This window comes from Trachurus trachurus (genome assembly GCF_905171665.1).
Source record: "Trachurus trachurus genome assembly, chromosome: 4".
NCBI classification, from domain to species: domain Eukaryota; kingdom Metazoa; phylum Chordata; class Actinopteri; order Carangiformes; family Carangidae; genus Trachurus; species Trachurus trachurus.
In genome coordinates this window covers 32,872,235-32,895,966 of record NC_139898.1, presented here as the reverse complement: position 1 = coordinate 32,895,966, position 23,732 = coordinate 32,872,235, and the positions used below count along the sequence as shown (strand labels likewise).

Here is a 23,732-nt window from a genome sequence, read left to right as displayed (position 1 = left end):
GGAAGATATAACTATTTAAGACTTATATGAACACAAATATATCACTCACTTCTGCTTTAATGCATTTTTATTTAGTTGTTAATTATTTGTGGTGATAACACATTTATTGAGACAGGGCTAATGCTTGTTGTTATATAATTAATGAATCATCACTGCATCTATTTCTTACCAGGCGGATGAACTAATGACACAATTTGTGATTTAGGAATTTATGAATATAGCACCTCACCTTGTAATTAATACAATGTAAAGGCCAAATTTGATTCAGAGAGAAAAGTTGATCAATTCTCAGATCAGCTAAATCCTACACGTGCATTTCTGTGGCGTCTTCCTCTAGCTTTACCTTTGTACCACTATCAAACTATCAACCAGCTAACTTTAATTCACTTGCTAACTCAATGATACCTCCTTTGGACAGTGTTTTTTTTCTCATTTTATATTATGAACCAACTATTTAAAACTGTTTGTTGGTCTTGTGGCTCTTTTCAAAGATACAGTACCTTTACCTGTACCTTTATTATGTTTCGGAGCAAAATATTGACCAATTACGGGCAGTTAAACGTCAACACTGCAATATTCTCAGATGGAAGATTTTTTTTTTTACCGTTTCATAAGCCCAGGTCAAATTCACAAAGCACCATGAAACCATTAGTAAATGTGTTGAGGCGCCTGTGAGACTGAACTCAGGGCAGTAGAGGAGTCAAGGCTCCCATCGGGCTGCCCGCGGCGCCATCAGAGATAAAAACGTAAAAACAGAAAAAAGTTTACACGTTTAACGGCGGTAAAATAAAAGTATAAAGAGAAAATACATAACACGAAGATAAAAGCTGCGGTGAAACACACACAGTGTCCGCTCACAGCTCCGACACGATGGAGCAGATTTACCGTCAGGCAGCGACAGAGACAGCCCCGGGGGGTCCTAACACATCCATGGGTCCTGGCTCTCCCTGTGTGTGAATGAACAGAGCGGTTTGTTTGTTTGTTTTGCTGTTTTTGTCCCCTAAATGTTCCGGTAAATGCCCGGTGAACAGCTGCAGGACCGGCTGATCCAGGGGGCTTTTATTTTGAAGGGTCAATTAATTTATAGTCTAGTCGTTTAATCGATAATCTGATCGATCGTTGCTTCCAATCAGCGTCTGAGGAACTTGAGTCAAACAGTGAGGTGAGCTGTCGCTGCATATTAATTAAAAACAGTCCTATTAAAGGCATTGGTGTGTTAATTTAATAACTGTTCTGTGACTTAACTTTGTAATATTCCTTTTAGAAATTCTATTATTTACATCGGTGTCTAAATTACTAATAAAAAAACAGAGGCAACTGAAAGGGATAGTTCAACATTTAGTCAGATCCTCCTCTCACCATAACCCCTATTGTCATCATAGCAGCAGGTTCATCATCACCTATAATTATCGGTGCATGTTGTTTTGAGATCGGCGGGGCAGAGACGTGAGCTGCTCAGTGAACGGTACAGGTCCCCTGTCCCTCATCATCAAACTCATCAAATACACAATCCAACAACTCCACAACGCTCTGGTGGACAAGTTGTGAGCTGCACATTCACCACGCTATGAGATAATAACACAACGTTACCACACAGAGTTGTTTTAGAGGGAAATACAGAGACTGCTTGATGAAAAAATGTCCCTGAAGGCAACGCGCATCAGCAGTTTTGCATGAATTTCCCTCTAAAACAACTCTGTCTGGTAACGTTGTGTTATTATCTCATAGCGTGGTGAATGTGCAGGTCACAACTTGTCCACCAGAGCGTTGTGGAGTTGTTGGATTGTGTATTTGATGAGTTTGACGAGGGAAAGGTAAAAGCACCGTTCACCTCCATTGTGTTCACTGAGCAGCTCACGTCTCTGCTCCGCCGTTCTAAAAATAGCTTGCACCGACAATTAAAGGTAACGAACCTACTGCTATGACTATAGGGATTATGGGGAGAGGAGGATCTGACTAATGTTGAACTATCCCTTTAATGTACTGTTTGAATTTAAATAAAGGAAACTTAAGTGCTATAGTAACTAAGTAACGATGGATGGAAACAGGTGAACCTCCATCGCCTCAGCTCGTCCTCTCATGTCTCCACCTGTCTGTCCGTCTCCAGGTGCGGCGTCCTGCGGCCTCTTCTTCTTCTTCCTCTTCTTCTGTGGTGTGAGTCATGGAGTTGGCGTACGTGTGCGAGTGGGAGAAACGTCCCAAGAGCACCCACTGCCCCTCCATCCCTCTGGTCTGCTCCTGGTCCTGCAGGAACCTGGTGGCCTTCACCACCGACCTGAAGAGTGACGACGACGACAAAGGTGCACACACACACACACACACACACACACACACACACACACACACACACACACACACACATATTTGTATCTCAGTTTTTTTTTCTTTTTAAAGTATTTTTATTGGCTTATTCAAGAAAAATGAACAGCTCAACATAAAGGGACAGTACAAGAAAAACAAGTATAGTAACAGACATGGTAAAAAAAAGAAAAAAACATTTTGCAGTTGCATAAAATGAAAATGAAAAAGATGGAGACAGGATATAAAGTTGTAGAGGTCGATTACATCAGAAGAATCGGTTTTTAACTCTAACTTATCCAATTTACCTGAACAAATTATTGTTAATCCAGAAAAGATTTCTAAGAACGATCTCTCGGTCCAGTAGACTAGAACCATCTGCACCCCTTTTCACGAAATATTCAGTATTGCCCATTCACAAACTGAATGTCTTCCACTCATGTTTGTTTGTGCATAAGTTTATCAACGGTGAACAAAATCTCCCTGACACTTTTCAACATTTTTTTCTTCAACAACTTTTTCATCTGACCTTCATTCATATTCAACTAGGCATAGTGGCAATCTTCATTTACCCTTCTGTCGAACATCTGGGCATCAATTTAAAGCAGAAGTGAGTGATATATTTGTGTTAATATAAGTCTTAAAGGGATAGTTCACCCAAAATTCAAATTTCACTCATTATCTACTCACCCTCATGTCAACTAAGAGCTGTGAGAATTTTCAGAGTCCTCCGTTCCTTCTCTGAGTTACGGGGGGGTCCGCGCAGCAGTATTTGTCCATATAATGGTTGTGAATGGACACCACGTTTCTTTGTCCAAAAAGACACACCAAAAAACATCCAAATACCTCCATACTGCTCGTCTGTAATGTCCCTCTTGTATTGAAGCCCCGACATGAGAAATTGTTCCGAAAAAAATTAAATAAGTCTATATTTTAAGCTTGTTTGTAGCGGAAGCTCCCAGTGTCTCAGTTCACTGCTCTGCCTGTGTAAGTGCAAATCTCACGTGATTTGCACTGACCGGCGGAACAATTTCTCTTGTCGGGGCTTCAATACAAGAGGGACATTACATACGAGCAGCATGGAGGTATTTGGATGTTTTTTGGTGTGTCTTTTTGGACAAAGAAACGTGGTGTCCATTCACAACCATTATATGGACAAATACTGCTGCGCAGACCCCCCCGTAACTCAGAGAAGGAACGGAGGACTCTGAAAATTCTCACAGCTATTAGTTGACATGAGGGTGAGTAGATAATGAGTGAAATTTGAATTTTGGGTGAACTATCCCTTTAAATAGTTATATCTTCCGACAGCAATCACTTACATAGAGTGTTTGGACTGAAACACGGGTCTGTCAGTCACTCTGCTCTGCTCTGAGCCGAAGAGAAAACTTTCCTTGTATCCTACAGTTTTTATCCAATGAGGAGAGAGAACGGCATGCAGGGCTGTGTGTGCAGCCAAGGAACGCCGTGAATGTGGTGACGTAGCGACGAGGACTGTTATGGTGCGTTCAAGGAAACTCGTATTTTTCCGACCGTGAAGTGGTACCAGTTCGATCTGGTACGAGTTCACCGGTCGGAAGTTACGAGTGGCCGTTATAGTGACTTTCACAGGTAAAACAGGTCGGAGAAACACGAGTGGGTTGCCTGGAACGCTACAAAGTCGTAAGTTGTGACTTGAAGCTGTAATTTACGATTTCAAAAGCCTGCCTGGAACGCAGCATTAGCCAAAACGACCGGATCACTCACTTCTGCTTTAATATCACATTTAACTCTGGAATGGTTCAGAGGTGGTTCTGAGGTCAACACCTTTCTTTTGCTGTTTATGTTTTATAGTTTTTCTATGTTGCACTGTACATTTTGTTGTTTATCTTGAATTTTTCTATGTTGTACTTCTTATTGTTTATCATCATGTCATTCTTAGATGATGGGAGTGGAACTTCGTACCTCCAGGCTTCGTTCCCTCTCTGCACTGTTTTTCTTAACTTGTGCTAAATCAATCAATCAATCAATCAACAGAGTGACACATTTTCTCATTTTCAGCTTTGTTCCAGAAAGATTTTTTATTGTATCTCAGGTTATTGATCCGAAATGCATTAACTGACACCGTGTGTGTGTGTGTGTGTTTGTGTGTGTTTGTGTGTGTTTGTGTGTGTTGCTGTAACAGAAGTCAGTCACATGATCCACATCATCGACACCGAACACCCCTGGGATGTTTACTCCATCAGCTCTGGACACACCGAGGTCATTTCCTGTCTGGAGTGGGATCAGTCAGGTCGGCAGTGGGTTTTATTTCTACATGTTTGTGTTTGTGTGTGTATATGTGTGTGTGTGTGTTGCTGTAACAGTGTGTGTGTGTGTGTGTGTGTGTGTGCAGGCTCGAGGCTGCTGTCTGCAGACGGCGACGGTCAGATCAAGTGCTGGTCGATGTCCGACCACCTGGTGAACAGCTGGGAGAGCGTCCTCTCCAGCTCCCTGGACGGAGACCCCATCGTCGCTCTGAGCTGGCTGCACAACGGAGTCAAACTGGCGCTGCACGTCGAGATGGTAACAGACACCTCAGATCAGATAGATAGATAGATAGATAGATAGATAGATAGATAGATAGATAGATAGATAGATAGATAGATAGATAGATAGATAGATAGTAGTAGTTTTTATTGAAATTGAGTTGCAGCAGATCACACTCTTGACATTTCATCTAAAAAAAAAAAACAGCACGGATAAAAACAGCGCAGTACAACTTTCACACATCATTAACACTCATCATCAGTGAGTCACACTCTTTATGTTTATCTCAGCCTTAACCTGGTCAGACCAGCTGAGCAGCCTATAAGCTGACCAACACTAACAGTGACTATCGATTATTATTAAGGGATTTAATGGCCTGGGGCACAAAAGAAAATTTTGCTCTGTTTTTAGTAAACAGAGGGGGGCGATATCGTCGCCCGGATGGAAGAGGGTTAAATGAGTGGGCAAGGGGGTGCCATAGATAGATAGATAGATAGATAGATAGATAGATAGATAGATAGATAGATAGATAGATAGATAGATAGATAGATAGATAGATAGATAGATAGATAGATAGATAGATAGATAGATAGATAGATAGATAGATAGATAGAAGAAGACTGGTTTGTTATGAACGTCAGAAATGCAGTTATGATACTACATTAGGGTTATTATACTTAACTAAGACTAAAACAAAAACTAGCAGTGAAAAAAATATTAATATATAAAGATTTTTTTTCAAAAATGAGAATTAAATAAAAAATAAAAACTACAATGAACAGTGTAAAACTAAAGTTTCATCAGATAACAGCAGCTTAGTTCATGTCCACATCCATCACAATTAAAATACATCATAATACATGGAACCGTATCTGTAAGAACACATGGAAATCTCAATATACCAACTCATCATCCAAATGTAGTTGCAATAAATAATTAAAATAAAAAAAGAAGTAATCAGAATATACAAAACAATATAATATTAAAGTGCTGCTCGAGGTTTAAGAAGGGGAATCATAAAGTGCTGTTGCTTTTGTTTCCATTCAATAAATTAATGGAGACGGAAATAAATGAGTTTTTGTACCGATTCAGTTTGCAACTAGGAAACTAGGGCAGGCTCTCAAACTCTGGGCCTCCCTGAGTAGAGAATAATAATAGTAACATTATGCAAATAGTTAAAGTAGTAGTTATGTACAGTCAAAATTTCACAGAGTTATGAGATTTATTAAGATGATGACTGGTTAACTCTGGAGATTTCATTAATTAACGGAAGAAATCAACATGTTTTTTTCAGATTTCTCTCTCTTTACACACACATTTTTTTTTTTTCATATATATTTTTATTGAAGAAACTACAGAGCAGGAAACATGTGAAGATATCAGTGGAGAAAAGCTTCCTTTTGGTTTTCTACTTTAACACAAAAACAAATAGAAACCTTCACACCCATTCCCTTCCAACAACTTGCTTGAAATGTTGTGAGGACAAAAAAAAGGGAGAAAAAAATATATTAATAGTCTTTAAGAGCAGGGAAGGTGAATAGATAAGGAGATGGGAATGAGAGAGAAAGACAAATGAGGTCGGTTAAACAAGAATAATAATGATAATGATAAAAAAATAGAATAAAATAATTAAAAATAAACTAGAAAAAGATAGCATTTCCTGCAGAAAATGCGTGTGAATGCTGAAAGCAGCTGAACGCTATTGCTGAAACAATGCTGAATGAGCTGAAGAAATTGTTGAATCAACGCTAAATTAGCTGAAGAAACTGCTAAAGCAATGTTGAAAAAGGCTAATGGCAAAGCTGAAACATATAACTTGTACAGACATGTTCTATATTGACTTGTAGTATGAGATGAATGCCTTTTCAAGGTAAAAAGCAGTATACTGTAAATGTTAAAGGTAGAAGAAAACATTGAAATCCTGCATGTTTAAGATTAAAAGGTTGAATAGTTGAAATCTGCAGCTAACCTGATAGGAAGGAAAACTGATGAACCAGCACTAACATAGCTGAAGCAATGGCTGAGAATAGATTTAAAAGTGGCTTTCAGCATTCACACTAATAAATAAATAGATAAATCATGAGTATTTACATGAGAAATAAATCAGATCGGTGCAGAAAATGACAACTAGTCGAAATAACAAAACATTTTAAGTCTTCTCAGACCTTGAATATGAATAATGAAGGAAAACAATGTTCATATTCATTTCTAAGCAACACAACATGAATAATTTAACATAGGAAGAGTTTATAAATCAATTTTCAGATGTGGTTCAGGTAGAATGAGTAGAGTGAGTTGTGTTCGTGTTGAAAAAAAAAAAGAAAGAACTTGACTGAAATGAGTGCTGTACATGCAGAGAAGCACACTAATAAATGAATTGATGAATGGTGAGTATTTAAATGAGAAATAAATGAGAGATGTGTATATAGTTCAACAGAGTGATGTGTGACATCGTGTGTTCTTCTTGTTTCCTCCTCCTGCTTCAGTCCGGTTCTACGAACTTTGGAGAGAAGTTCTCGCGGGTGAAGTTCTCTCCGTCCCTGACGCTGTTTGGCGGGAAGCCGATGGAGGGCTGGCTGGCGGTGACGGTGAGCGGCCTGGTGACGGTGTCGCTGCTGAAGCCCGGCGGCGCCCTGCTGACGGCCAGCGAGAGTCTGTGTCGGCTGCGGGGCCGCGTGGCGCTGGCCGACATCGCCTTCACCGGCGGAGGAAACATCGTGGTGGCGGCGACCGACGGCAGCAGCTCGTCACCGGTCCAGTTCTACAAGGTCAGAACCAGAACCAGAACTTCACGCTTTATTTATTTAGTTTTTATTTAGTTTATTGAAACAGGACAGTACCATTAGTCAATTGAAAAAGAAACAATGAAAAGATGGTCGTACCAGATTTAGCCCATGGGCTAAATAGAATAGAATAGAATAGAACTACTTTATTTAATCCCAGAGGGGAAATTTAAAATGTCACAGAGCAGCAGCAAGACAATACAGACAACAACACAGATCACAAACACTGAGTAAAAATACATAAAGACATAAAAACACATAGTGTATTAAAACACAAAATAAAATAAATATATGAATAAGAGTTGTGTGTAAAAGGTAAAAAAGTTAAGAAAAGAGTAAAAAAGTAGTCCCGACACTCACAATACAAAACACAATAAAATACAGATGCCAAAGAATACATAGCATAATGCAATACAGAAAAGGCCCAAGTTCACCGGGTTTCGTCTCCAGTGGCGACGTGATGTTTGTGTGTGTTCTTTGGGGGTTATTGAATCTAGATGAACGCCTCAACGGGTCTAATCATATCGATCTCGACTCCAAAAGATCCATAAAGATACTAGGCATTTTGAGGAAAGTTCAACATTTTGTCAAATTGGCCCATTGCCATAATCCCTATAGTCATAGCAGTAGGTTCGTTACCTTTAATTGTCGGTGCAAGCTATTTTTAGAACGGCGGAGCAGAGCCGTGAGCTGCTCAGAGCTACGCTACGGAGGCTCATTATGGGATTTCTTGGTTTCCCTCATCAAACTCATCAAATACACAATCCAACAACTCCACAACGCTCTGGTGGACAAGTTGTGAGCTGCACATTCACCACGCTATGAGATAATAACACAACGTTACCAGACAGAGTTGTTTTAGAGGGAAATTCATGCAAAACCACTGATGTGCGTTGCCTTCAGGGACAGTTTTTCATCAACAGTCTCTGCATTTACCTCTAAAATCAAACGAGGCTTAGTAAAAACAGCTTATTTTTACCGTCTTCCCGAACATCAAGTCATCAATTCAACATTACTTATAGAGACCCCAAGCTTTGGACTGAATTAAACTCACCACTCTCCTCCCATTGCATTCTTTTAAAGAATATGAAGGAATTTTTACTTTCCTCAGGAACCTAATTATCTTTCCCTACTCGCTCTTTAACTATATTTTCTCTGTCATTGTTCTGCTTTTGTCACATATTTTTTTTGCTGTTAGTTGCTTCAATCACCTTAATTCCTAGGACTTCGTTCCCTCCTTGCGCAGCGTTACACGCATTTTTTTTTGTGCTAAACAAATAAACCTAAAACCTAACCTGTGTGTTTGTGTTGTGTTGTGTTGTGTTGTGTTGTGTTGTTGTCGTGTTGTGTTTGTGTTGTGTTGTGTTCAGGTGGTGGTGAGCGTGGTGAGCGAGAAGTGTCGCATCGACACCGAGCTGCTGCCGTCGCTGTTCCTGCGCTGCACCACCGACCCGCTGAGACGGGAGAAGTACCCGGCCGTCACGCACCTCAAGTTCCTCACCAGGGAGAACTCTGAGCAGGTAACCAGGGCAACCAGGAGGGATGGAGGAGAACCACACACATGTTGGACCGGGACAAACATTGCATTCAGTCATTAGTGACTCCCCCTCATGCTGATGAATATGAGTAGTTTTTTATTCCTCAAAGGTCATCTGGAGACCCGGGAGGCCGGTTCCTAGTCCAACCAAAACTTTATATGAGAGTCAATAGCGCCCGACACAAAAACGTCCATAAAACTACACAAAAACCATTTAATATTCCTCCACACTGCTCGTCCACTGTAATCCAAGTGTCCTGAAGGGAGACAGTCCAGAGTTTACTGGAAACGTGCGTGAAACGTCTGTTTAGGCTGTAAAAATGTCCCAAATGAGGTAGTTTGGGGTAAACTCTGGACTATCTCCCTTCAGGACACTTGGATTGCAGTGGACGAGCAGTGTGGAGGAATATTAAATGGTTGTTGTGTAGTTTTATGGACGTTTTTGTGTCAGGCCCTATTACTCTCATATAAAGTTTTGGTTGGACTATATGAACCGGCCTCCCGGGTCTCCAGATGACCTTTGAGGAATAAAAAAACTACTCCAGAGTATTCATCAGCATGAGGGGGAGGCAATAATGACTGAATATCATTTTTTGGTGAATTATTCCTTTAAAAAGGGCTTCATGTAGCTATGGCATAAAAACATTACAAAGGGCACAAAAACATTTTAAAAAAAGAACGTTTCAATCTATTTTGGCATTGAAATGCATTTTAATTGATGATTTATTATGGTTGACGGTGTGGTTCTGCATGGGTGCAGGTTGTTGTGTGACGTCAGACAACTGAACCAGTGTTTCTCCCCATGTGTCCTGCAGGTTCTGCTGTGTGCGTCCAATCAGAGCGGCAGCATCGTGGAGTGCTGGTCTCTGAGGAAGGAGGGACTTCCTGTCAACAACATCTTCCAGCACCGCTCGCCAGTTGGTAAGACCAGTTGTTGGGCACGTTGCTTTAAAGAAGTAATTACCGTATTGACCCGAATATAAGACGATATTTTTTCCGTCAAAAAAAGTCTTATATTCGGGGTCTAGATATTTATACATGCATATCAGCGGGTGACATGAAACAACGTCTGTCCAAGCAAGTCAGGGCTTTTCTTCCTCTCACACTCACACACACCAGTGACCTGGAGAGATGCAGCTGCATCTGAGAGGATGATCGCGCGTGTGTGCGCCAAGTGTGTGTGTGTGTTGCCCCTTCGCCACACAGCAGAGCGCTGCCACAGTTACAGCTCAACTCGACTCGGTTTAGGTCCTTTTAATCACAGCTGACTCCTTCACAGTTCCTCCGGGGGTGGGGTCGTCATATCACAGCGGCTACGGCCGCGTTGTCGCCGGGGACAGGGACACACCGGACACGGAGGCGCCGAATAGCTGCGAAGCGCCGAGAAGCTGAGCCAGTTTCCTCTCGGGGCTCATGTTAAACGATTGTGTCGTTCACACCAGACGTCCTGCAGTCAACGTTTCGGTGTCTGGTCTATTTTGTGCGCGAGCTGCGAGCGATTGCGTCGAATGGTTAAAAGCAAAAAAAAAAAAACTGCAGCTCAGGTCAAACAAAGAAACACGAGAGAATCCGCTCAACTTTCAAAATCAAAACAATTTTCAAAATAAAACACCGCAATTCACTTTATGCACAGCTACACTACTTCCTGAAATAAGCCAGCTCGTTTAATTCCTGTCTTACATTATTGGACCAATTGATTAATCCAGGTGTGTCTGACCACTGTGACTACTCAGACACACCTGGATTAATCAATTGGTCCAATAATGTAAGACAGGAATTAAACGAGCTGGCTTATTTCAGGAAGTAGTGTAGCTGTGCATAAAGTGAATTGATGCGTGTGCCTTTTTGTGTAAACAGAGCGCAAGAGAGATGGACACACACCTACACACATTCAGAGAGATCAGTGGGCGCTACAATCTACCAGAACGTTATTTCACAGATACTGAAAACATGATTTTAAAAAGGTAAATTTTTTCTTTGATTTTGTCTGAAAAAGGTATTTTTCCAAAGACAGGTCTTGAAAAAGGGGGGTCGTCTTATATTCAGGGTCGTCTTATATTCGGGTCAATACGGTAGTTCTTTTTTCCGCCAAAAAGTAACTGAGTTAGTAGCCGAGTGAATACATTATAACTGTAAACTTAAATTTACTTTTTAATAAATATTAATAAATATCATGGGAAAGTTTATTTCCAGTAATTCAAGTCAAACAGCCCCAATCAAGTATTGAGTGCATATAGATGGACATACTTTTCAGAAGGCCAACATTTCCATATTGGTCTTTTGTAATAATCTTTTTTTTTTTTTTTATTGAAATTTTAGGTCTTCATAAAACGTGAGCCATAATCATTACAATTAAAAGAAATTAAATAATTAAAGACATGAAATGTTTTATTCTATGTGTAATGGATCTATATAATGTCTTAAAGTTTCACTTCTTGAATTGAGTTACTGACATAAATACATTTTCCCAAGATATTCTAATTTATTGAGATGCAGCTGTATAACGTTAACATTTTAACAGGTTGATTATTATTTTGTGACGGGACTTCTTGAGTCACATAACGGTACATTTTATATATTTGTTTCATTTTATTATTTTTTACTGTGTGTGTGTGTGTCAGTGGGGGAGAAGCAGCCCACCATCCTGAAGTGGAGGATCTTGACCACCACCAACGACCTGGAGCGAGTGTCGGCCGTCGCTCTGCCCAAACTGCCCATCTCCATCTCCAACACCGACCTGAAGGTGGCGTCGGACACCAAGTTCTGCCCCGGACTCGGTGAGGAAGAAAGACTCTTAAACCTGTATCGCCTGTAAAGCCACTACCCCTTTTTTTTTTTTTTGTGACAAACTTTTTATTGAACAATTTGAATATTACATTACAAACATAATGTGATTGCCTTGCCATTAAAGATTTTAGTAAGAAAAAAAGGGGAATGTAGACAATACAGATACACAAAGACAGTATAATTCACAGTAACACCTTATTATATGCGAGCAGTAAAGTTGCGTCAGAAAGAGAACCAATAAGGGTGTCCGAGGCCTGCACTGTAGATGCTCGCGCTTTGTGTATGACAGCCAGTAGGGCTGGGACGCCCTTATTGGTTTTCTCCCGATTCGATTCTTCTACGATTTTTTGGATGGCGATTCGATTTAAATTGCGATTCTACGATATTGCCGATTCTCTCGATTTTTAGTCTTTAGCATTTTTAACATTTATCTGCACACAAATACTGTAGGAGCCTATAAATTAACATACTCCATTATAAAGTGAACTTAAACCCTTTTCAAAACCTGGACTCTCTGTATGTAAAAAAGGCTAACAAATGCACATTACACAATATTTAAAAAAATAAATAAATAAAAAAAATTTCAAAAAAAAAAATCGATTTTTGAAAAAAAAATCTATTTAAAAATCGTCAAAAAAGATATTGCGATATTTATGTGAATCGATTTTTTCTCCCACTCCTAACAGCCAGTGACCTTTCTAAAAGAGCAATGTCTCTAAAGCGACTTAGCCATTCTTTTGCTGATGGGGTGTCTGGGGAAAACCATGAGTGTATTGTTCATTCATTCAGAAATTTTATTTAATAGAATAAACCCCTTGAGAGGAATCCTCTCGTTTTCGAGGGGGTCCTAAATTATTATGTAGTTATTATTACTGTACTTAATTATTATTAAGTATTATGGTTTTCTTAGCAGCAGTCAGTCCTGCAAATTTAATTTTCCTCTGTGCCAATCTGGTATTGCCACTAGCCACGCCCCCCTTTGACCACCTCAGGGCTGATCTACTGCATGTTCTCACCTGTCCTCTCACCTGTCCTCTCACCTGTCCTCAGGTCTGGCTCTGGCCTTCCACGACGGCAGCATCCAGATCCTCCACCGCCTGTCCCTCCACACCATGGGCGTCTTCTACGGCTCGTCCTCGTCCTCGGGTCAGAGGCCCGGGGACGAGTCGGCCATCAAGCGGCAGCGGACCGGAGGCCCCGCGCTGCACTTCAAGGCCCTGCAGTTCTCCTGGACCTCGCTGGCTCTGGCCGGAGTCGACAACCACGGGAAGGTGACGAGACAACACCTGTTACCTGCAGTTACCGGCAGTGATCTGGCTGCTCTGGCTGTTTCTAAATGTTCTGAGATGTTCTGGATGCCCTGGAGGTTCTCTGATGTTTTAGATGTTCTGGATATTCGAAGATGTTTTAGGGTGTTTTCACACATGTTTAGTGCGCACTAGGGTGCACCAAATGTTAAAATGATACATTGTTTCATTTTTCAGTTAGTGCGGTTGCTTTCACACCTGCTTTTTGTCACTCGGGACCAAACTTGGAGAACGTCACGTCTCCATGACTACCGGCTGAAATCTGGAAGCGCTGATTGTTAAAACGTTCATGATGGAGACTCCAGTAGAGCCGGTTGTTAGTAGCTCTGGTCATTTATTTCTATATTGTTTGCATGTATAACTCTGTTTGGTACTTCCGGCTGGTTTCTGGTTGCGTTCACTCAGCTCGGTCCCGTTAGTTCCCGGTTAAACGTTAAACACTGCATTAACCCGTTGTCAGTGACTACGGGAGCCCTTTTAGCTCAAACTTGTTGAGTTGGCCTGGCAGTTGGGTCACACCAGAGTTCGGTTGCTTTCACACACCAACTAGTGCACCAGAGACCGAGACCACCTCTTCAGGCCGCACTAGTTTTGGTGCATTAGAGTGCGATGTGCTTCCACACTGACCCAAACGGGACCAAATTTAGTGCGATCTAAATTTAGAGCGCACTAACACTGCAGGTGTGAAAACACCCTTAGATGGATATTTTAGGATGTTTTAGATGTTCGAAGATGTTTTAAGATGATCTGAAGGTTCTTAGATGTTTTAGGTGTTCTACGATCTTTTGGACATTTGAAGATGTTTTAGATGTTCTAAGATGCCCTGAATGTTTTAGGATTTTATGAATGTCCTGGATAATCATGGATGTTCTTAGATGTTTTAAATGTTCTAAGATGTTCTCTATATTTGAAGACGCTCTGGATGTTTTTTTTTAGATATTTTGAGATGTTTCTAATGGGGCTTTTCCACTAGCGCGGCACAGAACGGCCCACTTTTTTTGCTTTTCCACTAGCCCTAGTACCTGGTACCAGGTACCATTTTTAGTTCCTCCTCGGCCCTGGTTCCAAGCAGCCGAAGCGATACTATAACGTGACGTCAGCCGACTGCCTTCCACTGATTGGACAGAGCGTCCTCACTGGACGAGTTGTGAGCGTTACGTCCGACATGAGAATCAAACCTGGAAATTTCAAAAACAGAGCGGCAACAGCACCCGCTGATCTGTACCGAGACTGTTGTTATTCTTTCACCTGAGTTAAATGTTGCTGTGTGTAAAACCACTGTGGTCTGGTAACGAGCTGCAGACGAGTGAGTTTGGAGCTGACGAGAGGATCGAAAAAAGAGAGACGGACAATGCGACCCCGCGATCGCCTCCACTATCCCCTCCGTGCCGACCCCGCCCCCGCTGAGGAGGAACTAGAAGAACTCAGCTGTAGTGGAAAAGCGCCTTTACTGAGCCGAGCCGTGCCGTGAAAGTGTAGTGGAAAAGCGCCATAAGGTGTTCTGCATTTTTGAAGATGTTTTAGATGTTTTAGATGTCCTAAGATGTCCTGGATGTTGACGGTGCTCTGGATGTTCTCAGACCTTCTGGGTCTTCTTCTCTCTCTGCTGCTCCGGTAACTCCCGGTGTTCCCGTTGTTCCGTCTCGTCCTCAGCTCCACATGCTGCGGGTGTCTCCCTCCATGGGCCAGGTGCTGGAGCTGAACACGACGCTGCGCCACCTGCTGTTCCTGCTGGAGTACTGCATGGTGACGGGCTACGACTGGTGGGACGTGCTGCTCCACGTGCAGCCCACCATGGTCCACAACCTGGTGGAGAAGCTGCACGAGGAGTACATGAGGCAGAACCAGGCGCTGCAGCAGGTTAGCAGCACCCTCAACCAGCGGTGTAGTCTAATGTTTAGTAGTGGTAGATTATAGAGAAATTTCTGGGAAAAAGTGGTACAATTTCTCCACAAAAAAAGTTAAATTTTTTTCAGAAAAAAGTGGTAAAATTTAGCTTTTTTTTTTTTTTTTTTTTAAATCTGGTAGACTTTCTAAAAAAAAAAAAAAAAGTTTTACAAATTTTAGAAGAAACTGGTAAAAATTCTAGGGAAAGTGGTACAAAAAAAAAGTTAAACAATAATAAAAAAAAAGTGGCAAAAATAGTATATAGTAAAAAGTTGTTTTTTTTTAATTGAGAAGAAACTGGTCAATTTACTCAAGAATTATAGAAAAATGTGGTAAAATTTCTCAAAAAAAGGGGGGGGGCAAACAATAATACAAAAAGGGGTACAATCTCTTAAAAAAATATAGTAAAAAGTAGAAAAGAAAAATTGAGAAGAAATTGGTAGAATTTCTCAAAAAATTCTAAGAAAAGTGGTAAAATGAAAAAAGACAATCAAAGAAGTGAAAAAAAGTGAAAAAAATTCAAGAAAAAGTTGGGGACCCCTTGAACCCTGTCAACCCATTTTTTTGTAGTGGGTAAACTGCTTTTTAGGTGGTAAACTGTACATACTTGTATCACATAGACGGGTGGTTCTCAAACTTTTTTACATCAAGGACCCTAAAATTGACACAAATTCGACCATGGACCCCCATCGGACAAAATTTTGAAGCAAACACCAGAAATACACAAACAATCAATGTACGTTTAAATTAGGCGTACATTTTTGAAAGATTATGGAGACATTTCTGGGAAAAAGTGGTACAATTTCTCCACAAAAAAGTAAAAAAAAAATTCAGATAAAAGTGGTAAAATTTTTCTTTTTTTTTAGAAAAATCTGGTAAAATTTTTCAAAAAAGAAAAAGTTTTAAAAAATTTAGAAGAAACTGGTAAAAAATTCTAGGAAAAGTGGTAAAAAAAAAGTCGTAAAATGTTGCTTTTTTTTGTTTTTTTTTAGAAAAATCTGGTGAAATTTCTCAAAAAAAAAAAGGTTTTAAAAAATTGGTAATAGTAAAAATAGTATATAGTAAAAAGTTTTTTTTTTTTTTTTTATTGAGAAGAAACTGGTAAAATTACTCAAGAATTATAGAAAAATGTGGTAAAATTTCTCCCCAAAAAAGGGGGGCAAACAATAATACAAAAAGGGGGACAATTTCTTAAAAAAAAAAAAAGAAAAATTGAGAAGAAACTGGTAGAATTTCTCAAAAAATTCTAAGAAAAGTGGTCAAATGAAAAAAGAAAGAAAAAAATCAAACAATAATCAAAGAAGTGGGGGAATAAAAGTGAAAAAATTCAAGTAAGTAAGTAGTTAGATAGTTTTGTTGTACTGGGTGTACTGAAATATTTATGCATTTTCAGTGGGTCTACTGAGTATAGGCTACCTGTGTATCACATAGACTACACCTCCGCCCTGAGTTACTACATTTCCCATGATGCCTCTGGTGGCACCGACCCCCTAAAGCCGAGCGCCGGTCTCCGTTTCGTTTCAGGTTCTGGCGACGCGCATCGTGGCGGTGAAGGCGTCGCTGTGTAAACTCTCCAACGCCACGGCGGCCCGAGCCTGCGACTTCCACGCCAAGCTGCTGCTGATGGCGATCAGCTCCACGCTCAAGTCGCTGCTCAGACCGCACGTCCTCAACACGCCCGACAAGAGCCCCGGGGACCGGCTGACGGAGATCTGCGCCAAGAACACGGACACAGGTGAGGACGACTGCAGGGGGGGGGGTTATTGATCAGATATCGATCGGTGGTGGGGCGGCTTAGCTCAATATATCACAACAATCGTTCATTTTATGATAAAAGCACAGAATTTGGTTGATTTGTTGGCGGATATGTTTCAAACAAATCTGGATATTGGGCCTAGGGGTGGGCAATCAACAATTATCACGATATTAATGATTATAAAGATTATAACGATTATCACGATTATAACAATTTTCGATGCATCTTCTCTCTCTGGTCTGGTCTGGTTTAAAGAAAGAAGGAAAAGAAGGAAAACTGTTCAAATCTATCTAACCAACCAACCTGTTTTCAAGACTCAAGACTACTTTATTAATCCCTTAAAGGGCAATTCCATTTGGCGGCTCACACACCACATGCTCATATCACAAACACATAACATAACAGAGAAACCAGGAAAGAAAAGAGAGGGTCGGCAGCTGTGTGCAAAGTCTGCTAGCTACATGTAAGAATATGAATAAATACCTCTTTAAAAATAGGAATTTTAATAAATATCACCATTAAAAGTACATCTCTATGTCTCTGAATAAAAGACATACAGAAAAAGTACACAGTACCTATTGTGTTTGTGCAGGAGTCAGTGACCACAACGTGTTGCTTCGTTTGTTGCCTTTACTGAACTGACGCACACCTTACATTTTACGACCTTGCCATACATCACTGCTGAAAACCTTAAAGACACAGTAACCTGTCAGTTGCAGTGCATAACCTACCAGAGTCCAACAGGAAACATTATGAAGACAAACTGCATGTTTTCAGACATAACAGTACCCAGTACACACCACAAGCATCGCACTATTTCAGTTAAAAAATTCACATAGTCACCTCGCGCGATTTGCGCCGGCGTCAGTGCAAATCGCGCGAGATTTGGAACAATTTCTCATGTTGGGGCTTCAATACAAGAGGGACATTACAGACGAGCAGCATGGAGGTATTTGGATGTTTTTTGGTGTGTTTTTTTGGACGAAGAATAGTGAGCTCCGTTCGCACCCGTCATATGGACATGCAGTGCTGCACGGAGAAATATTTTGTGAAAACGAAGAGTAATGTAATTATATTTTAACTATATTTTATTTTACACATTCATGGTGTTGTGAAATTAATTAATGCATAATAATCGTGATAATTGTAACACCGTGATTATTTCTCTGACAATAATCGCACCAAGAAAATATAATAATAATTGTGACATCCCTGGCAGTGAGTGAACCAGATCTGATGCTTTCATGGTGTTGGTCTCCTCCAGATATTGACAAGGTGATGATCAATCTGAAGACGGAGGAGTTTGTGCTGGACGGCCCCCCCCTCCAGTCGCTGCAGCAGCTCATCCAGTGGGTGGGCGACTTCGTCCTCTACCTGTTGGCCAACCTGCCCAACCAGGTGAGCTCTGGAGAGCAACGCAACGTCCAGGTGAAGAGACCATCATCAGCAGTAACACATCCACATCCACATCCACACCTCGGTAACACTTTACTGGAATAGGTGTTCATAAGACTGACATAACACTGTCATAAACATCAGTGAATACTTCTGACAGCTGTCGTTAAGTGTCATTCGGTAAGTTATGTCACTTTTGATGCAAAGTTGACATTATTTGAGATGTTTTTGTTCTGACAACTTGACATAAAGACAATTTAAACTGGCTGCATCCTGACTCCCCCACAATAGAGGAATGGACCGATATTGTTAATGAAATATTATAAAATGGAAAATATTACTTTCTCACTTCGGCTACAAATGGATAAATTCACAAGGTCATGGTCAAAATGGGTCTCCTATGTACAAATGTCACAGTTGCATCCTGGAAACTAAATTACTTGTCTCCACCCACTTACTTTTTTTGTCATTTCCCTGTTGGTTTGAAGGACTGCCAGGTCTTATACGATTTATACGTACATATCAAAACTCTTATAATGTTGTTGTTTGGTCTCCCTACAAATGAATGCAGCCGCTGTTACAAGCCCATACATCCCGTTTTGATTCATTATTGTTTTTTTTCTTTTGTCTGTCTTTAGTTAGTCTTGTTTGTTTGTTTTTTTCTCTTAAAAATATAAATATAATATGCAGGTTTTGTTTCTTTTAAAATTATACAACTACAATATGGCAACAGCTATGTTTTGATATGCTGATGTTTTCCTTTCTTCTTGACAAAAATTGCAAATCAAGAAATCAATACCAACTGTGTAATGCAGGGCTATTCAATTACAAATTCAGTGGGGCCAGATTTTAAAACCGAGACCTTAAGCCGGGCCGGACATTTTCAGCGGTCAATAAGAAGGTTATGACAAATGAGGGGCATTTTTTAAACCCAGCATTAGCTATTAAAAACAAATCTACACAGCCAGAAAAAAGAGAATGAGTCAATAAAAGTAGTAGTAGTAAAGGTGTAGCTGTTAATGCTTTGAATTGGAGGGGTTTTTTTAGGAACTAAAAGTTTCCTGAGGCCTACTGTCCTCTGAGTTTCCACTGAGGTTTACAGCAGGGGGTTATGTAAATCACTAAATGTAGCCTAGTCTTAAAATTAGGCCTAAAGATGAACAAATATTTCTTTTCTAACATATTTTGATTGGTGAAAAACAAGGCGCAAAAAGCCATTTGGGGCAAATTACTCTGGGAAAGTATTTGATTACGGATTATTCCTTTGAAAAGTAGCTATCCTAATCAAGTTACTGTTATGATTCCATTGCAAGTATTTAGTTGCGTTAAAATTTAATTATTGGTTACTTCATTCCCTCAAAAAGAAAAAAGAAAAAAAAAGGACAGAGGAGCATGGCGTGCTGTCACTGCGTGGACGGTGCTCATGTGTGGCTGAATGGAGTGGACTAGTGGAGTATTAACCAGCCACCACGGTTTATTGTTGGCTGATGGGAGGGCTGAGGGTAGGGCAGCGTGCTCTCCAGTCCAGAAACACCGTGTCGCGCCACAGCGGCCCGGTGTGGAGTGAGGTCCGTCAGCCCCGGACGGACGGGGAGACTTGTCTCTCGCTGACCTGTAGCACCACAGGACCACGGAGAGCAGCCTCGGCCTCGGCCGTCCGGACATCCGCCGTGGTGAAGCCTCCCGCTCCGTGACGAGCGGCTGTGGCCCGACACGGTGTTTCTGGAGAGCAGCTGACCGACCAAGCCTCGGTTCTACCGGTAACTTTCAAAACAACGCACTGACTGGGTGGGTGGGTTGTGTGTTGCTAGGCTGCGTTGAGTGGTGCATTCACTGTCTGAACAACAGTAGGGATTTGGAGTTCTCGCAAAACGTGTTTCCCTCTGTGTCTTTTTTTTTTTTTTGGGGGGGGGGGGGGGGGGGGGGGGGCCACGAGCCGGGCCACTCGGACATTGGTTCGGGGCCGGATGTGGCCCGCGGGCCGCCAATTGAATAGCCCTGGTGTAATGTATTATGTGAGGATAACAATAATAAAGAACATTGAAAAAAAAAAAAAAAGAAATAAAATAAAACAAATAAACAGTACAATGAAAAACACAGCAAACATAAAAACTAAGACTTTAGAATGAGAAACAAACCTGTTTTATAAGAGATAAAAGCTGAATAAAAGAGTTTTTCCACTTGGGAGAAAGAAAAAAAAAGACAATTTAAACTGTCATAGCAGACCTAACTGCCAAACTTTAAAAATGATGTCAAGTTCTCATAACAAAAACATCTCAAACAATGTCAACTTTGCATCAAAAGTGACATAACTTACTGAATGACACTTAACGACAGCTGTCATAAGTATTCATTGATGTTTATGACAGCTGTTATGTCAATCTTATGAATACCTATTCAAGTTAAGTGTTACCGACACCTCCATCGCTGCACCGTGGTGTTGACCTTTGACCTCTGACCTCTAACACCCCCCCCCCCCCCCCCCCCGCTGCAGGGCTCCATGGTCCGGCCCGGCTTCGGCTTCATGCGGGACGGAGCGTCTCTGGGAATGCTGCGGGAGATGCTGGTGATGATCCGGATCTGGGGTCTGCTGAAGCCCGGCTGCCTGCCGACCTTCACCGCCACCTCGGACAACCAGGACAGCATGCAGCTGCTGTTCAGGCTGCTCACCAGGCTGTGGCTCTGCTGTACGACGCACACACACACACCGAACACACACACACACACACACACACACACACACACACACACTGAACACCATCAGACACACACGTTTAGATATTACACATAACTGTCTCTATGTGTGTGATGTGTTGTTCTGAGATGTTCTCGATGGTCTGGATGTTCTGGGTGCTTTAGGTGTCTAAAACGTTCTGGATACCAAAAGTTCTAAGATGTTCTGGAAGTTCTTGGATGTTTTAGGCCTGGACTACACGTATACGATATATTACTAAACGCACATTTTTCTGTCCAATTGGGCCTCTCAACCACACGAACACGGCGATTTCACCCACATAAACAGAGATATTTTTAAACAGATAAAAAAGTGGAGAAATAAACAGAGATCCGTGTAGCGATGTTAAACGGAGCCGTAGCCTAGCGACAAGCCGTTCGCACATGCATGGAAGCAAAACGGTTGTCAACAATGGTACACATGTAGCCTACCAGGCTATCTGTGCTTTGCACTGCAGTGTTTTCATTTATTCGTGGCTTTTCCGCCGTTCATTCATGTCCGCATAGCGCTGTTTCTCCGTTATTTACGTTCTCACACACAGAGAGAGAGAGAGAGGCATGCATGACAGTAGTTCACGGTTTAAAATCCGCCGTTGACTGCTTCTTCTGGACCATGATTTGACTGCGCTCATAGCGTTTTTCTTCTGTGATATTTTACATGTTGCTGATCGCCACCACCGGCCGGGTGGCGTGGCATTTCAGGCTTCAGAGGCGATCGTTTTCAATTTTGCCTCTTCGTATGGACAGAGATATTTCTGTGGTGTGGACAGAGTTTTTTTTTTAAAAACGAAGACGAAAATATCCACTTAAAAAAATATCCATGTACGTGTAGTCCAGGCCTCAGAGTGAAGGTTCTTGGATGTTAGATGATGAGGATCTGTGGTCTCCTGAAGCCTCCAGGTGGCATACAGCTGCTGTTCAGGCTGCTCACCCCCCCCTTCCCACTGAACACCACCAGACACACAGTGTAGTTGTTACACATGTGTAGTAACAACTGTCTCTATGTCTCTCTGTGTTGCAGCGCGGGACGACGGCCCCCCCCAGGACCCCGATGAGAGCCTGATAGACGAGTGCTGCCTGCTGCCCAGCCAGCTGCTGGTTCCCAGTATGGACTGGCTGCCGGTCAACGACGGCGTCATCGTCAAGCTGCAGGGGAAACACCCGCTCCGGCTGCAGTTTGGAAAAGCCTCGTCTCTACCCGGGGGAGGAGCCACCACCGCACTGGAGGTCTTCACCAGGTAACACACACACACACACACACACACACACACACACCTGCAGCTGGACCTGGACCTGGGGCCTCAGTTATCAACCGTGCGTACGCATAGATGTGTGCGTAATGAGTGCGTAAGAACATTCCCACACAAAATATGGAATTTATCAACTTGTACTTGTGCTTAGGAACGTGTGTAAATTGAAGCACGACTCTGACCATGTTTAGCTTACACACAAAATCTAGTGGTGTATAAAACTACAAACAGAACCCAGTGGAGGAGTCACAGTGTTCAGCAATCTCAAACTTCACACATGTTCCCTGTTTCCTAATGAATAAAAATTCTCAATTAGTAATTTACCAGACATTTTGAATGATTGGTGTGACAAGTTATAAAAGACAGCTTTTTTTATTTCTCCCAACAGAATTAACAGCTGTTGTTACTTTCTCCTACGCAGTGTTTTTTCTTTTGTTGGTCACACCTGCATTTAATGTTCCCAGCAGTATTTTTTGGTTTGTTTCAACTTCATCTACAAGTACCTCAATCTCGGTATCAGAGAAACTCCTCGTCGCCTTCTTTGGCATGATTTTGGTGTGGGGGAAAAATCCATTCACGCATTAATAAAGGGATTGTTGCTACTGTAGTGTATTGAACAGACTTATTTTATTTCTGTTGTATCTTTAAGTGGGTAATGACATCATTATCTTGTTATATCCTGTTCCGGTTGTATGCTAAGAGAAGCTCAAGTAAAAAGCAATAAAACGTCTCTGCCGACTCCTTTATTGTGTTGATAAACAAGTAGAAAACACAACAGCTACCATATATGGTCAATTGGAGGCGTTTCTGAATGCAAATGACCCTAACCACGCACAAGCATGGTAGTTAGGAACAAAGCGGGATTTATCATCTCTGATTAGTTTCATTCCTACAACAGAATTTAGAACCTTTTCTACACACGGTTGATAAATGAGGCCGTCCACACATTTTCTGATCTGCATGAGTCCTGATCATGTGTGTGTGTTTATGTTTTTCTGTGTGTGTGTCAGGAGTCCTGGCTCTCAGAAGATGGACAACCTGCGCTGCGTTCACATGGGGGTGTGTCCCACCGAGGAGAGTAAAGCCTGCACCAGGTCAGTGTGTTTCAACAAGAGGAGAGTCAGAGTCGAGTCCAGCTGTAGGTCCGGTACTCACCTGTCTGTGTGTGTGTGTGTGTGTGTGTGTGTTCAGGTGTGGCTGCGTGACGATGCTTCGTTCTCCCAACAAGACCAACGCCATGAAGCAGTGGGAGCAGCGCTGGATCAAGAACTGTCTGTGTGGCGGTCTGTGGAGGAGGATCCCCCCCACCTCCCTCACCTGAGCTCACCTGAGCCCGACAGCAGCCGACCAGGTGACCAGGTGACCAGGTCGACTCCACCTGAAGCCGTCGTCTCAACCAGCGACTCAATTCATTTTCTACCTGTAAATAATGTGTTTTTTTTCTCTCATTTTGTAATAAAACTGTCACAAACTAAACTTCTCTCCTTCACA

The 23,732-nt window shown here is 41.6% G+C and overlaps 1 protein-coding gene across 2 annotated transcripts; it reads left to right on the top strand.

The window, feature by feature from the left end:
* Positions 1–947: 947 nt before the first annotated feature.
* On the top strand, positions 948–23,716 carry med16 (mediator complex subunit 16). 2 transcript variants are annotated; one of them, XM_083970300.1, is made up of 16 exons: positions 948–1,162; positions 2,108–2,300; positions 4,463–4,570; positions 4,673–4,842; positions 7,293–7,574; positions 8,960–9,109; positions 9,942–10,047; positions 11,748–11,903; positions 12,964–13,184; positions 14,874–15,080; positions 16,632–16,842; positions 18,128–18,261; positions 20,753–20,945; positions 22,013–22,229; positions 23,252–23,335; positions 23,433–23,716. In XM_083970300.1, the coding sequence occupies exons 2-16, from the start codon at positions 2,162–2,164 to the stop codon at positions 23,560–23,562; spliced, it is 2,508 nt and encodes an 835-aa protein (XP_083826426.1). In that variant the 5' UTR covers positions 948–1,162; positions 2,108–2,161; the 3' UTR covers positions 23,563–23,716. The 2 variants fall into 2 exon arrangements, with proteins under 2 accessions (XP_083826426.1, XP_083826425.1); XM_083970299.1 differs by having other exon boundaries at positions 18,128–18,291.
* Positions 23,717–23,732: the final 16 nt, after the last annotated feature.

What these genes read in the sequence shown, in the direction of transcription:
- med16 (XM_083970299.1), top strand. Translation starts at nt 2,162, where the DNA reads ATGGAGTTGGCGTACGTGTGCGAGTGGGAGAAACGTCCCAAGAGCACC. An exon ending in TCTGGAGTGGGATCAGTCAG is followed by an intron (nt 4,571 to 4,672) that starts GTCGGCAGTGGG and finishes GTGTGTGTGCAG; the next exon opens with GCTCGAGGCTGCTGTCTGCA. An exon ending in AGAACCAGGCGCTGCAGCAG is followed by an intron (nt 15,081 to 16,631) that starts GTTAGCAGCACC and finishes GTTTCGTTTCAG; the next exon opens with GTTCTGGCGACGCGCATCGT.